The following is a 16,632-nucleotide window of genomic DNA, read 5'->3' on the forward strand; positions in this document are numbered from 1 at the left end:
AGCTCTTCATTGACTTCGCCGCTAATTGTCCTGTGTTATTCCTGTTAACATTTGTATATCGGTCAACAGCGCAAAAATTCACTCATTTCACAAACATTTAGACAGGACACAATATTGTCAATGGACTTCATTAACTGCATGCTCAGTACTACTAGTGATGGGCCAAAAATAATAAATCGTTGCAAGTCACTATTAGTCATTTGACTGCAAGTTTTTTTTCATATATTATAACCTGAACCTGTATTCAACGGTTTTAGAAAACACAGTCATTTTAAAGCGTGATACATAAACTTTGGAATCGTAACGCATTTTGGTAATATGTTGACTAAATGTTTAATGTAAGTTTCCCAGTCCAAACGATATTTCTTTGTGCTTGATTAAAGTCTAAGACCTCTTCTGCCGCTTCCTATCTTAGTGCTCCTGTAGTCCAGTCCCTGAACTCGCTCTTCCACGCGCCCTTTATAGAGGTTCAACCAAGGCGCGCGAAGAGAGAGTCCAGGATAACTTGCATGCGCATGCTCAGAACGAACCAATCAGAAGCGAGGAGTGTGGCGTCACTTGCATTGCTTGGGACGCGCGCGCTAGCTAAAACTGGCTCGCTCAAATGACGAATTCAACTACGCGACCGAGCGCGCGAATAAATGCAAGAAAAAAAACAGTGCTCAATTGCATCCAAAACCAATTCAATAAACAGCTACAAAATACTAGGAATAGGTGACGGAATAAATATCAACGCTAAAAATACATGACGTTTCGGCGACGACATGTCACCATTATCAAATGCAAATAGGTCAAATAGATCAAATTATCAAATAGGTGACGGATAGCGATTTTTGTTTTGGCCGTTAGCTTTTAGCAGACACTGACTGCAAAGTTAGGCTTTTTAAAGTTATTCCGGTGATCCTGCTTTAGTACACGGTCGCGTAGTTGCTTTCTCAAAAGGGCTGCCAAATATTGTTTTTCCCCCAATTTTGGGGGAAAAACTGGCGCATGCGCATGCAAGTTATCCTGGACTCTCTCTTCGCGCGCCTGGGTTGAGCCCCTATAAAACGCGCGCGGAAGAGAGAGTTCAGGGACTGGACTAAGTGCTCCTGAAGCCCGTTGACTCTTTAAAGTGCCAAAAAGACGCATTGAATGGCCATGATTTTACAACTGACCCTTTTCGACAGTTTAAAATGCCACTGTTCTCGACTTTTAGGAGGCTTAGTTCTAAGTGCGCGCATGCCACCAAGAGCACTGGATGATTTCAATATAATCAGTTTATTTGCGTATACTAATGACTATTTTTAAAGAACCCGAGCGGAAGTTAATATACACAATTCAGAATGACGCACATGAACTAATCTTTGTCGGAAGATTTTGCCAAGTCATCAATAGTGTTTCTTTCCCTTATAACAATAGTGATCTAGCTGTATAAAAGGGCTAAGTGGCTGTGTTAGCAATGCTCACAAACTTGGAAGTCAGTACAACAGTGCAAGAGACTAAAACCGTAAGTATAAATTTGTAATTCGCTAAACCTCAACAACAAAAGCGTTACAATTTGCTTTCTTTGCTAATTTTAAACCAATTTAAGTAAACTTAAACTTCATTTCTGCTCTGTTGCAGTTAGGCCAATTGCTTATACGAAAAGCGGAGCGCGAATGTTTAATGAGCCAGTTCAAAATAGCCAGAAATATTCAAAAATAAATAACGTTATTCAAGAGAAAAGTAGAAAATTACATTTAAATAGTAAAAGCTGGTAAACCAGTCTTACAAAATATCTTCAGTTGCACTTTATGTAAAAGAGTGATTTTTCAGAACCATTTCCTGACCGTTCCCCATTGCTTGCGTTGTATTGAAAAAATGTTGCTGATTGCCATTAATAAAATTCCAGAGCCATGGATTACTTTTTAAACAAAGAAAAAAGTTGTGGAAAATATTACCAACATGTGGAAATAGATTTTTATTCTGTACGATTCCAGTTTCGTTCTTTAGTACTTAACAACGACAATTTTCGTAAGTCAATGTCGAGGGTACCTTCGTGGACCCGGCTTCGTGGGGGTCAATGAACTAATTTGCAGCCAGATTTATACTGAGCTATACCGAACTTCAGAATGACAAACATGAAGTGATATAAATGGCGGATAGTAAATTACTCTCCCAGCTTGAACTGAAATTGCCTTAGCAATATAATTAAGTCAAATAACTAAAATGCACTGAAAACTGAAGCTGATTTGATTACTGTACCAAATATTTTCTTTTTTTTACTACCTTTTGAAGTTTGTACTATCACAAGTAACAGACCAAAAGTATTTTTAAGCTTATCTACACAAGGATGAACCGATAACTATAAGAACAGACACAAAGTGTTTGATACCTGATGAGTCACCATCAGTCATTTGACAGGTCACTGCTGTCCTTTATTCTTTGAATATTATCTTTAATGATGTTTTAAATTTTATATTGAGCTATTCCACTATGACACAGACAACATTAGTATAGACAACATGCACGTTAAACAGAAGGATCCTGCATGTCTGGGCGTGCGATACCATAAACCAACGAAGTAATAAATGGAGTATTGAGAAGTGTTTTTTCGACTCGTTTAAATCTTTCTTACTCTTAAACATTCTTGTTCCTGTTTGGCTTTATGAATTCATTGGTGTTAGCCTTCCTTAGTAATTAACTATTCTTTTTATTTTTTTGATTTGAGGGTAATAAACTGCAAACAACGCTGCAAAACCCCTTTAACAAAATGCATACAAGCCATATGCCCGACTATTTATTGTAGTGTCCAAAAAAAAAACATCGAATTTCCCTTCCGTAATCAATACCCTGGATTTCATTTAACACCAGAATAGAACCAGAAGATTATAAACTTCTGGTAGAACTTAAGGTGAGAGTAAACATGAATGTCATTTTTGTGTTACTTAACTTGGGTTTCAGTACTGGCAATATCTCGTTCACATTTCAACAACAACTACAAAAACAAAAACCTTTATTTATACACGATGGGATAAAAAAGCTACATAGCTTGTGGGGTCGTGTGTAAATAAAACATTAAAACTAGTAGATAAAAACATTAAAACTATATTAAGGTAAAAAAAAAGCGCTAAACTAATTGCTAAAAATAGATAAATTGCTAAAATTGTTACAATGATAAAAAGATAAAAAGCGCTAAGATCTCTTACAATAAAGATTGTTAAAATTGGTGTTTTTAATTAAGTTCGACTTGTTGATCATTGTCACAAAACTCCTGAGGGACATCGCCTCGTGACACTCTCCTGGTAAAAGGTTCCAGAGCACTGCCCCTCTGTAAGATGTTGAAAGTTTCATTGAATTGGTATTAAATGATGGGGGAATTAGTAAATGTTTTTTTCTAAAATTGTACGAGTGTGTCAAGCAGTGCAAAAACTCTCTGCTCTGCTTCTCATAAATCTATGCTTTGGGGTGCTTTGTAAAATTTTTGGGTGAGTTTTGGGAATGTTTGGGAGGGAATAGTTTTCTTTAAAGGATTTGTGAAGTTTAAAGATATTAGTAATATTGAAGATTTAATAGAAGTTGAAGTTAAAAACTAGTAGATGGACACCAAAACAGTCCCCTGATAACCTGGGGTGCTCTTACGTGGGGTCAACTGTCTGGTGGTGTTCCAAAAATAATTTTCTTTCGTCTACCCCTTCTTAAAACCTCTTTAAACTTCATTCAAAATAATCATGTTTACCCCCGCCTAAACGAAAAAAAAAACACACCAAAGTGGTATCTCAATATAAGCAACGGCAAAATAACTTAACAATTTAGTTTTACGTTCTCTGTTATGGCCTGACACCTCAAATGCTTAAATGCAATACTGATAATGGGTTCTTTCTATATTATTTGCTTACTTATCACAATTACTCAATGTGCGTAAACGGAGAAATGTGCTTTTAATGAAATGACGTACATAAACTAGTCTTTGTCGGAGGTTTTTGCAAAGTCATCAAACATAACAACAACAAGCTATATAAATGGTGCTGTTTTGATGATATCAATTCAGTTCATTGTCGACAGAGCAATAGTGTATCCTTCCTGCCAAAGAAGCTTAAACCGTAAGTATATATTTATTTATTGTTGAGTATATTTGATAATATATAAACCTCTTATTGATCTACTGAGTTCTGGGTCCGCAGTGCAATATACGGACCGAGTTTTCTCCCGTCGATTTATGGCCTTAGCACAAAGCGCACGGGCCATAAATCGACTGGAAAAATATCGTTCCGTATATTACAGTACGGACCTCGCACTCGGTAAATATTGATTTTGATATTACGATATAGTTTTTTAATGGTTTTGTATCTATCGAGGCCAATCTTACGTTTTGTATTTCAGTCCTTCCTGGCTTTTTGCTTACATCAGAACAATGAAGACTATTGTTATCTTGATGCTTTTCTCCTTGGCGTGTGTATTTGCTGGACCGGTATGTTCTCACATGTTTTAGTTTGTTTTTATAGGCTTTTCTGAATTCTTTTATTTGGATCTATACGGCATGTAAAGCAAGAACAAGTTATGTCTTTGATCATCGTGTTGTTTTTTACATGTCAAAACTATTAAGACACTAATAACCACAGGTTTCAGAGGTTTGATAAGGCTTCCCGCTTCACCTGATGCAGGAATTACGTCACTATTTTCGAACCGCCGCCGTAGATGACTTTCTTGATTTTCCATGAAAGAAAACCACCAAGACTGACTCAAATTTATCAAAAAATAATAAAACGCCGGATCCTAACTTGATTTTGACTCGGAAATATAAACGCTACTGAAAAAAAAAAAAATAGAAAAGAAAGGAAAATTCTGGAAAAAATATGTTTGACGTGGTTATATAGCATACTGTATCCATATAAATTTCAGTTAAAGTCATATATTTTGATGGCATTGTCCTAAACGACATTTAATTATGATCTTTCACGATTCCGAAGAGGGTGGGGATGAAAGAGGAGGTGGCTGACAGCCAGTACGTACGTATAGTACCTAGATATGTGCCCAATTTTATATTTCTGTGCATGGCATAGGGTTGTTTAAAGTCAACGTTTTTTATTTTTTTAGTTGTGCGATGTACGTATCATCGTAATTTCGTTTCTCAAGATTTGAAGAAGTACCGCCGTGTTACGCTTCTTTAATTTACTTACACCACCTCGCTTTGTTCCTTATCATGCCCCCCCCCCCCCCTATGGCCTCCAGCCCCACTCTGTTTTGCCTTTTGAGATCTGTTCGAGTTTGATTGTTACTTCGTTATTTAGCTGTTATTTCGTATCATAGAGGCTTTCGCACATCGCCTAATGGAACTGTTACTGTTACATGCCTCTTCATTTTTTCTCTCTTTTACATTTCGTTTGCAGTACTATGTAGTAAAACTAATCATATCTCAATAAAGCTTTCTGTCAGATTTCATCCACTCCCTGCCCCTCCCCTGTTGAATAATAGTGTTAACATAACTGTGACAAACGGCAAACAATTTATGTGATTTTTTTTTTCTTTTCTCCACAGTACAAAGAACCAATAGGTATGTATAGGTATGTTTACATTGTTAAAGTGCCAGATTATCTGGCGGTTCAAAAGTCTGAAATTTTTCAAAGGATTTTTATGCTTGATGAGACACCTTGCTATCCAACAGTCTATTTTTCGTACAAAAAGTCTTCTTAAGTTTTAAAAACCTGCGATAACAGTGTATCTAAAAATTGTCAGTCACACTCATTCCGATTCTGGCTTCTGTTTTGCGTCACGTTTAAGACAAGACAACGTGACAAGCTTCAGCAAATGGCAACAGCCCATAAACCTTACAAACTCAGATTCGTACCCAGTCGCTATTTAATAGGTTCAAAGCAAGAGCGGTCTGGATCGAGTGGAGCGCGCGATGTGACACCCGGCGAATCAAATCTTCCCCTCCCCCCCCCCCCCCAAAAAAAAAAAAACAACAACAACAACAACTAAATAGCGACTGGGTACGAGTCTTTACCGCAGTTTGTGCTATACAAAAGCTTTAGTTATTACAGTAATGCGCACTCGAACTAAAAATAAAAACTTCAATTCAATGGTGGTCTTTGCCATTAACTTCGTACGGCAATGCCTAGCCTGTAGAAATTACTTGTAAAGCACTCTTGATAATTTAGTAAATATACATCAAATTGCAGAGATAAAAGATTTCAACCCTTGCAAATGTGACTGGTCATCGTCATGTGAAAGAGACGTTTGTGCCGCCAATCCGCCATGCGCTGATGGATTGATCTGCAAGCCATGTTCTTGTTTTTGCTTAACTCGGAACTGTATAAAACCGCATTAAATTTCTATCTAGAAATTTGAAGTTCACTATCATTGTCTGTCTTCAGTGGAAAGTTAAGCTAGATGTTTTTTGAAAGCCCTTTAAAATAAACCATAATGCTGCAATGAGGTTTCCCATGGCATAAAATTTTGGTTGTATATTAACAAAATAATATAATATAATAAAATGTGATTTGAAAAATGCGGAAAGGAGTCTACTAATCTTCTGTCGATCCTTTGCTTTTCCCCTTAGTCGAAACATCAGAATGCCCTAAGCAAAATGTACTTCGGCAGTCTTTAGTCCTAGGGTGGCTGGCTTGAAAATGAAAATTATCGACTTTTGCCAAACTATACCATAAAATGATAACGTATGACTAAAGTTTGATTTTTTAAACTACGCCTGGGCAGTTAGGAATGACTAATACAAAGTATAAACGAAAGAGACAAATTATTTTTGATGAATTAGATTAAGAAAACAGAAATCTCTACATTCACATTCTTTATAACACGACGACATTTGACCTTGCATGCTGAGTCCTTGCTCACGCGCAAGTATCGTATATGGTACATGTCACGCTTCAATATAGCGCAACTTTGGCAAATTTCTTCAAAAGTTTAATTTATATATGCCCTTGTTATACGTGGTCGCTTCTGCACGCATTGCATGAGGTTTAGTTTTGTTTCGTTATGTTTTTTAAAAGCATCAGAGTTCTCACATCATTTCTCCATAAAAATATCTGATTTTGAAATAAATATTATCAGTGCACGTTCAAGAAAAGGAACCATTTCAGACAGTTTTGAAACAATAGCAGTTCCTTCATCATTTGAAAGTGACACGGAGGCTGCTCACTCCTGCTCACTCTAAGTCATTTTTCAGTCGGTTTCATAAGTTCAATGTAAATAAGTCTCTTTTTTCGACGTTTTTGCTTGTTTACAAGCTAAAAACGTAGAAGAGGGGTTATGTGAACAAAATTTGGAACCACATATTTGTAAACTCTCAAGGGACTGTTTTAATTTCTCAAGGGATTACTTTCCGCTGTGGGTGATCACTTGCGATCTTGTGGAAAAAAACGTGACTTGTCACATTTACAAACGTTATATAACAATTTTAAAAGTGACATGTCAGCTTTCTTATCTCAACGCACGTGTGTCTGAAAGGCGATCTATAAAAAGCGTCGCACAAACAATAACCTGCGATCAGGCGTTCTTTTTTCTTTTTACGAAAGCGAGCAGTAGTAGGGAGGGAGGGTATGATTTCAGGTTACACAAACAATGGATTGCGTAACTAAAACACGAATAAATAATCTATCTAGCACTTAATCGTTTAAAAATTACCAACGTCAAAAATAAACCATACCAAAAAACTCGCTATTTTCAAAGATATTATTGAAGTTAAAACAAATGCAAGAGATGGGGGCGCGCTTCTTTTAGCTTAGGAGCGGTTAACAATTCGTCATCTGCCTAGGTCGTTAGGGACGAGATTTCGCGTTGACAGCAATGTTGCATGAATCGGCTTTACAACATGCGATCGTATCTACGCAGTTCAAGTGGAATTTCAGTCAAAGACAGCAAAATTCTTTCGTATTTCATCTTCAAATATAATTCGAAAGCATTCACTGAAACATTAACTGTATATATGGCTTTTGTTTAATCCTGGGTCTTGATATCCGACCCTCGCAGAGCCTAGACAAAACGCAGCTTGAGTGTAACGATTTGTTTACGCTGCAATTATATGCGCAATGTTTTCTCCGACAGTAGTCGGAAATATCCGTATTTTTTTTTCGTGCTTTTTCGTGGAGCAATCGTAACGATACGGCCTTGAACACATTGAACAGCGGTCTACCTATAACAATTCAAATACATGTATGGCGTCGCAAAAACAAAGCGTGGAACGCATATTTTGCTGTTTCATTTGCTAATTTCGCTGCCGTAATCGACTGCCTCGAAAGGTCCTTGCAATTTTAAAGTATAGAATTGTCAGATCTCGGTGAAATTTGCACTGTTTATTTGTGTAATGTTAAGGAATATGTGTATAAATACCCGGCGCGGACGAGCCATTTTTGACAAAATTATATGGCTGCATTTCCTCCGCGAAGATAGGAAATTGTTAAACTAAACTACAAAGAAACTGTCATGATAAGTTCGAAGAACAATGCACAGGATAAACCTTCGACTCATACTTCATGCAAAAACGTCGATATCTCGAAGAGACTTTGATCTTTAAATGGTATTCAATTTCATATATTGCACTCTTCTGTGATGATACCAAAGAAATGAAAATATTGTCTTTCTTGATTTAATATCCCACTAACGACCATTCTGGCTCGAACAATTTTTGACAGTAGTAAGATATGCCGTGATCATGTGGGAGTCAACATACAAAGATAATTTGCCGTACGTATACGTTAAATGTGAATTTCCTCTTTCTTTAATTATCATTTTTTGGAAATTCAATTTTTTTTGTACTCTTCTGGGATATTACCACAAAACTGAAAATGTTATTTTTTTCTTGAACGACTTCAATGGAATTTTATTTATTGTCTTACAAATGACCATTCTGGCTAGTACAGTTTTTGACCGCAATATATGGTGGTCAACATACAAACTAAGTTGCTGCCAGATTTATGGATATACTTCAAACATGTTCAAAATGACGAACACACGTATCCTTGACGGAAGTTTTGGACACGTTCCATTAGGTTATTTCAGCTGCTCTTTTTCTTTTGAATATACAGCAAAAGCCGATTGAAAACTTTGGTACAGAATATATAGTATAGAGCGTGCGCCAAGCTACACTTATACTTAAAGGAGTCATGGGTTTGAAAAAAAATATTGATTCCCATTAAAAAAGGCTTCAACCCTGGATTACTTTTTAGACAACAGAAAAAATAAGTTGCGAAATATTACCAAACATCTGGAAATAGATTTTCATTCTGTACGATTTTCGCAAGTCAAGTTTTGATGGAACCTTCGTGGACCCAGCTTCGTGGGGGCCAACGGACTAATTTGCCGCCAGATTTTAGATATAACGTACGTGAGAATGACAAACATGAAGTGATATAAATTGTGAAAAGTACTGAAATTACTCTGCCAGCTTGAACTGAAATTGCCTTAGCAATTAAGTCAAATACCAAAATGCACTGAAAACTGAAGCAAGTTTGATTACTTTATATAACAATTGGCCATTTGGCTTTATACAAAGCATTCCTCAGAGAGATACAATGAAGGCAATGTAAACACCTGATTTTGTTTCACCTAGAAATATTTTTAAATTTTTGTATTCACAAATTTTCTACTCAAAATTATATTCTTTCTAAAATCTCAGCCTCGGGTTTATTCTTAAGATATTCAAAAAAAAAAAAAAAACAAATCGCAAATTTCAGCCTCGATATTCTTACAAACTAGATTCTTATAAGAAGAGTGTAATTTATAGTTAATCAATCCATTCTCAACTGTTTTTGTTATTTTTATCTTAAGGCTTCTAGGACAGTGTTAAGCTTACCAAAAGGTTCAGACATAAGGCTGCTTTTTGGCAAGCATTTTTCTGCTTGTTCATTCCATATCTCGTGAAGTGAAATGCTCCCCATTGTGGTTGAGACAAGTAGCTGCCACTTTGTATGCATTACACTTTTGATTTCGTAATATCATCAGCCACGTGCTGCTGTTGTTTTCACCCTTTAACGCGAGCTTTGCCTTCCTTTTTGTTGTGGGGCTTGTGCCACAGTTGTGTGGCTCGTGGCGTTTTTTGGCGCCCCACGTTTACATTATCGTTTAATCTGTTCAGATCTTCTATATTTTGTTATGACTTAGAGATAATTGATTTAATTAAAACTGCCACATGCGTGGCCAATTTTCTCCAAGTCATTTGTATTCATATTGAGTTCTAACCTTCTCAACCCTTCGAAGTATCTTATTCAAGCAAAGCTCGCGTCAAAGGTCGTTTATCCTAGGAACGTGCATCGATGTAAATATTAATTTGTTCACTAGCTACCTATTGAAATTTGTACTGGTTAAATTTATTTCACAAGTAATAGTCTAAAAGTGTGTTGTTGTTTTTTTTGCTTTTCTACGCAAAAGTGGCCATCAAACAAGATGCTGCTTTGATGACTAAGAATAGACAAGGAAGTGTTTTCAAAAAACCTGATGAGTCACTATGAGTCGTTTGACAGTTCACTGCTTTCGTTTATTCTCTGACCCTTATCTTTAATGATGTTTTAAATTTAATATTGGACTATTACACAATGATACAGACAAAATGCACGATAAACATAAAGATACCGCATGCCTCTGTGTGCGATACGCCAAACCAACTAAATAATAAATGGAATATGGAGAAATGGTTCGTTGACGGATCCGTTTCAATCTTACCTACTTTTAAAAATTCTTGTTCCTGTTGGGTTTTATGTTTTTTTTGTGTGTGTTATCCTCTCTAAGTTAATTATATTTTTAGGTTTATTTTCCATTTGAGGACAAAAACTCCTTTAACCAAATGCATACAAGTCATTCATTTTCCAACTAATAGATACGTTTCAATCAGAAACTATCAAATTCTGTCTTCCGTAAGCAAGACCATGGATTTCCTTTAACACCGGAACAGACCTCAAAAAAGCCAAATGCGATCTCAATATACTAAAGTAAGGAACAGCAAAATAACTTTAACAATTCAGACGAGTACTTAGAACTCTGTTATGGCCTGACACCTCAAAGGCTTGAATGCAATACTGATAATGGGTCATCTTAGAATATTTTGCTTACTAATCACTATTATTAAAAGAAACTTAATGTGCGTGAACAGAGGAATGTGCTTAAGAATGACGTACGTAAACTTGTCTTTGTCGGAGGTTTTTGCAAAGTCATTGAACATAACAACACAAAGCTATATAAATGGACAGGTGCTGTCTTGATGATAACAATTTAGTTCATTGTCGACAGAGCAATACTGTATCCTGCCCGCCAAAGAAGCTTAAAGTGTAAGTATATATTCATTTATTGATGAGTATATTTGATAATATATAAACCTCTTATTGATCTAGTTCTGAGTCCGCAGTGCAATATACGGACCGAGTTTTCGCCCGTCGATTTATGGCCTTAGCACAAAGCTCACTGGCTATAAATCTACTGGAAAAACATCCTTATCAGTAAGGGTTTTTTTAAAACATTTCACACAAAAAATAATAATGATCATATTGTTTTTTCATTTCCTGACTATTTTTTTTATAAATGTAGGTTATTTTCTCTTGCTGTACAATGAAGACAATTGTTATCTTGATGTTCGCCTCCTTGGCGTGTGTATTTGCTGGACCGGTATGTTTTTTGTTTTGTGTCTGATCGTAGGCCTTTTCAATCCGTTTGTTTTTATCTATTTTGCAACTACACCTTTGGCAACTGGTAAAACCAGGAGTATATACTGATACTACAAATTGCATGACTGAACGCCATAGTGACTCACAAAATGATCAAACCAACTGATGCTATTTTTATTGATTTTTTTCAACAGCGTCCATTCGACACAGGTACAAAATATTTTTGTGATTTTAAATAAACTTTAAATTAAGGGGGCTACGTCACGAGAAGTTCGCATGTTTTTGGTCTAAACTGTTCTGAAATTAGTGGTAGGCAACTTTACCCATAAAAAATATTATCCTTAAACATCTTATGGAAATAGAGCCTTAAAGGGACTATGTCACGGATATTTCGCAGATATTTGGTCTACACTGTTCCGAAATTAGTGGAAGCCCTTTGAACATCTAAAGGGCGATATAACCTTAGTTTGTAGATAGAAATCAAGCTACGGCTAAAACAATTTAAAAACGTTTCCCTAACGTTTCAGTTCATATTGCAATCCATTTCCATCCGCGCCAACCGCAGCTAATAAAACTAGTGTTAACTGTTTCAGTGCTCTAAAAAAGCAGTTTTTAATGAAAATGGACTATTATTTCTAGGTCTCATGCGACACAAATATACATTTTGGCTGTTTAAAAATCTGGCAAAATCCGTTACATACCGGTAGTCCCTTTAATTTGTAGATAATAATCAAACTTTGGCCATAGATAGCATTTTTTTATGACGTCGGGAAACACCTTTGAAAAGTAAAGCTTATTTTTTTAATTGCAATCTATTTTCATCCTAGCCAGAGCCAAAAATGCTTCTTGGCAGTGCCATTGCTTTAATATAGCACTTTTTAATAAAAATGAACCATTAACATTATTTTTAGGTTTTCTACAACACAAATATAAAATTTGGCTATTCAAAAATGTGTTAAAATCCATGACAGAGCTCCTTTTGAATAAAAGAAACTTAAGCTAAAGAGATGCAAGACGAGCTGCCTAATTTCCTTCAGAGAAGCATGTATAAAACGGATAGTGTATATCTTAACTAGTGGACTTCTTTGAATAGGCCTATATAGACTTTCTACTGCTGCCAGGAATTTTGGGGGCTCTTTGCATACTAGAACCGTGTCTTGTAATATAAAAACGGACGGACACTTCTTTTATGAAAAACAAAGAACCCAAGATCAAAACTGAACAATAGCACTGGCAAGACGATTTTTGGTCAATTTTAATTCTAATAGACATTCTACATATTTCACACTAGCAATTGCAGTGAAGAAATACAAATCAACTTCAAGACGTTAAGTGGTCTGGAGGTATATGTTTGGCAGTTTCCAGCTGATTAAGCAAATCAGTGGTAAATTGTCTTCAGTTCGAATGAAATAAAAGCTTCGAAACCTTTCCTATATAATAACTGTGTTTCACAATATACCTAATTTCTAATTAAGGTTTACTGGTACAATTCTTTATTCTTGACAATCTTATATTCACATGGCAACAGATCTTATCTAATTAAAATCATTACACTGGGCTACGGCATAACGAAGCTCTCGTTAAATGTTCTTAAGAGTGTCTCATATTTGTCTAATTGCAGGTTTACAGCTAGGAGATTGCCAATGTTCGTGGCCTTCATTGATATCAGATTGTCCAACTCACTACGGTTGCGACATTTTCCCTTGTAATCCTGGTTTTCTGTGCATACCATGCCCCTGTGATTGCTATACACGGACGTGCAAGAAGCATTGAGCTAGAGTACTCAACATTGGGCTGTCTTGGCAAGTGAACGCAATGTGCACGATACGCCGTGCCACATAAACTGATTTAAAAAGCCTTGTAATTAAATTTAAAAGACGTGCTGTATACTTAACTGTTTTGTACAGCCATAGTAGCTGCGCGTAAATATTTATACGCAAAGTGAATAAATAAAAATGCTGTGATTAAACGTTGACATAACACCAATAATCTCCTGTTTAATGATAGACTATTCACAACCCTCTATTTTTTCGTTTTTTCCTTCTCGAAATTAACTTTAGATTTAAGAAAACTCTACATTGAGTAGCAATAGATGAGATAAGGCTGTTAGAAAACTGTTAGCAAATCCATGGACCGCGGGGACAGTTATTTTGAAAGTGGTAGGGCTAAAAAAACTGGTCAAGTCAAAAAGGAGCGTTTAATTATATAGAGGCACAATATTTTTAACTAGTAAAATTCTACATTTTTTATATCATTTTGGAGCCCTTAAAAACAACCCAAGCAAAAAAGTGGTAGGCCTGCCTATAGCCGTACCAGCCCCCCACTCCCCCCTCCTCCGCCTTCGCGGTCCCTTCATTACCAAGAATACCCACGGAGAACGGTTTGATACATGATGAGTCGTTTTGAATTTTATATTGGACTATTCAGCTATGGTACAGACAAAATGCACGATAAACAAAAAGATACCGCATACCTCCACGTGCGATACGCCAAACCAACTTAATTATAAATGGAATATGGAGAAATGGTTTGTCGACGGATCCGTTCAATCCACCCTTCTTTTAAAAATTATTGTTCCTGTTGGGTTTTATGGCCTCTTTTTTGTTATCCTTCCTAAGTTAACCTAAGTTAATTTTTAGGTTTATTTTCCATTTGAGGGCAAAAATTCCTTAACCAAATGCATACAAGTCATTTATATTCCAACTAGTGGATAAGCTTTAATGAGAAACTATCACATTTTTCTTCCGTAATCAAGACCCAGTACAGTGGAACCCCGATATAACGAAGGGCCAAGGGACTGGCAAAATTTGTTCGCTATAGCGAGGTTTCGTTATATCGAGGTACTTTCTCAAACATTTTACTTTTACTAGAGCGAAGAATGTCGTTCGTTATATCGAGGACTTCGCTATATAGAGGTTTGTTAAATCGAGGTTCCACTGTACTTCCTTCAACACCGGAATAGACCTAACAAAAGAAAAGACCCAAAAAAGCCAATCTCAATTTTGTAACGCAAAATAACTTAACAATTTAGTTCTCCAAATTATGCAATACTGATAATGGGTTCCCTTTATATAATTTGCTTACTAATCGCTATATTACTGGCTATAACGACTCGTATCCAACAAGGGCGAATGGAATAATTGTTTTATTAAATTCTTCTCAAGTTAAAATCGAATGGACATTTCATTTTGATGTAAACGAAGTGATAGTATGAGGAGGCGCGAAAATTTCTGGCGCGGTGTTCACTTCTTGAGTTGAATGAAACATACGAGGAAAGCGAGCAAGAGAGTTTCTTCAGAAGATTTTCCTCAAACAATCCCCTCTAAAGTCGTCTAAATATCATTGAAATTGTGACAACAGTAAAGATTTACGAGAAGATCCGAAGCAAAACCTTTTCTGGAAATTACAAGTCTTGTGCAAGTCGAACGAAGCAAGTGTTTACATTGTACTTCTTTACGGCTCCACGGCTGTCATCAAGACTGCTATATTATTTGAAGCAAAATTGAGCTCAAAGTGGAACAGGTTTATTAAAGTATGAAAGGACAAAACCAAGATTGAAAGGTAACAAACTTTACTGAAGTGCTGAGCCTAGTTTTATGACGTACACTGAATGAAACTGTGTCAGTTTGCCGTTCTTTCGTAAATTATTTGCTGCTTTTCTACTTTATTCACTCGCTCTTGCTGTGCGTTCAGTTTAAAAGTATTATTAATTACACTTTTCGCATCTATCCTTTTGTTTTGCGTAGTTTAATTTACTATGGCATTTCTTTGGTTTTTGTAGGCACCGCTAATTATTTCTTGTTCATAAAGCTCGCCAAATTTGCTGTTCAAAACCATTTTATTGATGGAACTGTCGCTTCCCGCAGAAAAATTTTAGTTTGGCAACAGTAACGCAATCATTTTCCAAATAAGGTCAAACTAAGGTATACGAGCTGACAACCGGGATTGAGTGAACCAATCAGAATGCTAGAAATGCAATATCCGTGGCTGAAAATTTAATAATTGATATTATTATACATTGGTGTCACCAGCTTGATTTTGATTGGCTATAAGCACGCAGCTAATTCTTGCTTGCTGTTTCTCTTACGTCATACCTACAGACATTAGATTTTACATATGTAGAAGTGACGTCATACCTACAGACAATAGTTTTATGCATGCAGAAGGGACGAAAGGTTGTAAGCTTATAAAAGTATATAAACAATAAAGTTTGTGCGCGCTCTTGTCTTTACAAGTGCAGCTCAGGAATGTGCATAATAAAACAATTATTGGATTCGGTTTTCGCATGATAGCGATAATTATCAAGGCCTCAGTTTCTGTTATCCGCCTCAGCCTTCGGCTTCGGCAGATAACAGAAACTTTGGCCTTGATAATTATCGCTATCATGCTCAACCTCATCCAATAATTGTTAAATATATAAACCTCTTATTGATCTAGTTCTTGGTCCGCAGCGTAATATACCGACCGAGTTTTCTCGCGTCGATTTATGGCCCAAAGCGCACGGGCTATAAATTTACTGGGAAAATATCCTTATCAGTAAGGGTTTTTAAAAACATTTCACAACAAAATTATAATGACCGAAGAGCGGTCGAAACGTCGCTCAATTTTACCGTTAATTTTTATTGTGAAATGGAAAAATATCGTTCCGTATATTACAGTACGGACCTCGCACTCGGTAAATATTGATTTTGGTAGTACGATATAGTATTTGGTTATGTATCTATCGAGGCCAATCTTACTTTTTTGTATTTCAGCTCTTTGTAGCTTTTTGCTTACATCAGTACAATGAAGACCATTGTTATCTTGATACTTTTCTCCTTGGCGTGTGTATTTGCTGGACCGGTATGTTCTCACATGTTTAAGTTTGTTTTTATAGGCTTTTCTGAATTCTTTTATTTGGATCTATACGGCATGTAAAGCACGAACAAGCTATGTCTTTGATCATCGTGTTGTTTTTTACATGTCAAAACTATTTTAAAGCCACTAATAACCACAGGTTTCAGAGGTTTGATATGGCTTCCCGCTTCACCTGATGCAGGAATTACGTCACTATTTTATT

General features: G+C 36.2%; 1 protein-coding gene and 1 long non-coding RNA gene across 5 annotated transcripts in view; both read left to right on the plus strand.

The window, feature by feature from the left end:
* The first annotated feature begins 1,329 nt into the window (after positions 1 to 1,329).
* The window catches only part of LOC144655712 (uncharacterized), a 40,883-nt gene continuing 25,580 nt past the window's right edge, over positions 1,330 to 16,632 (plus strand). The window contains exons 1-4 of one of the 4 annotated variants that reach the window (XM_078516018.1): positions 1,330 to 1,489; positions 4,345 to 4,432; positions 5,500 to 5,515; positions 6,144 to 6,364. In XM_078516018.1, the coding sequence (XP_078372144.1) occupies positions 1,442 to 1,489; positions 4,345 to 4,432; positions 5,500 to 5,515; positions 6,144 to 6,174 (183 nt within the window). In that variant the 5' untranslated portion in view covers positions 1,330 to 1,441 and the 3' untranslated portion in view covers positions 6,175 to 6,364. Of the gene's footprint in view, positions 1,490 to 3,974; positions 4,069 to 4,344; positions 4,433 to 5,499; positions 5,526 to 6,143; positions 6,365 to 16,632 lie in introns of those variants that run through there. The other 3 variants (XM_078516017.1, XM_078516013.1, XM_078516014.1) reach the window with 3 other exon arrangements.
* Positions 11,169 to 13,591, plus strand: LOC144655276 (uncharacterized). The gene is made up of 5 exons (XR_013571061.1): positions 11,169 to 11,240; positions 11,318 to 11,408; positions 11,497 to 11,574; positions 11,768 to 11,783; positions 13,195 to 13,591. It is a non-coding gene; the product is annotated as an uncharacterized LOC144655276 (long non-coding RNA).

Source organism: Oculina patagonica, chromosome 5 (genome assembly GCF_052425735.1).
Source record: "Oculina patagonica isolate OP01 chromosome 5, crgOcupat, whole genome shotgun sequence".
NCBI lineage: Eukaryota > Metazoa > Cnidaria > Anthozoa > Scleractinia > Oculinidae > Oculina > Oculina patagonica.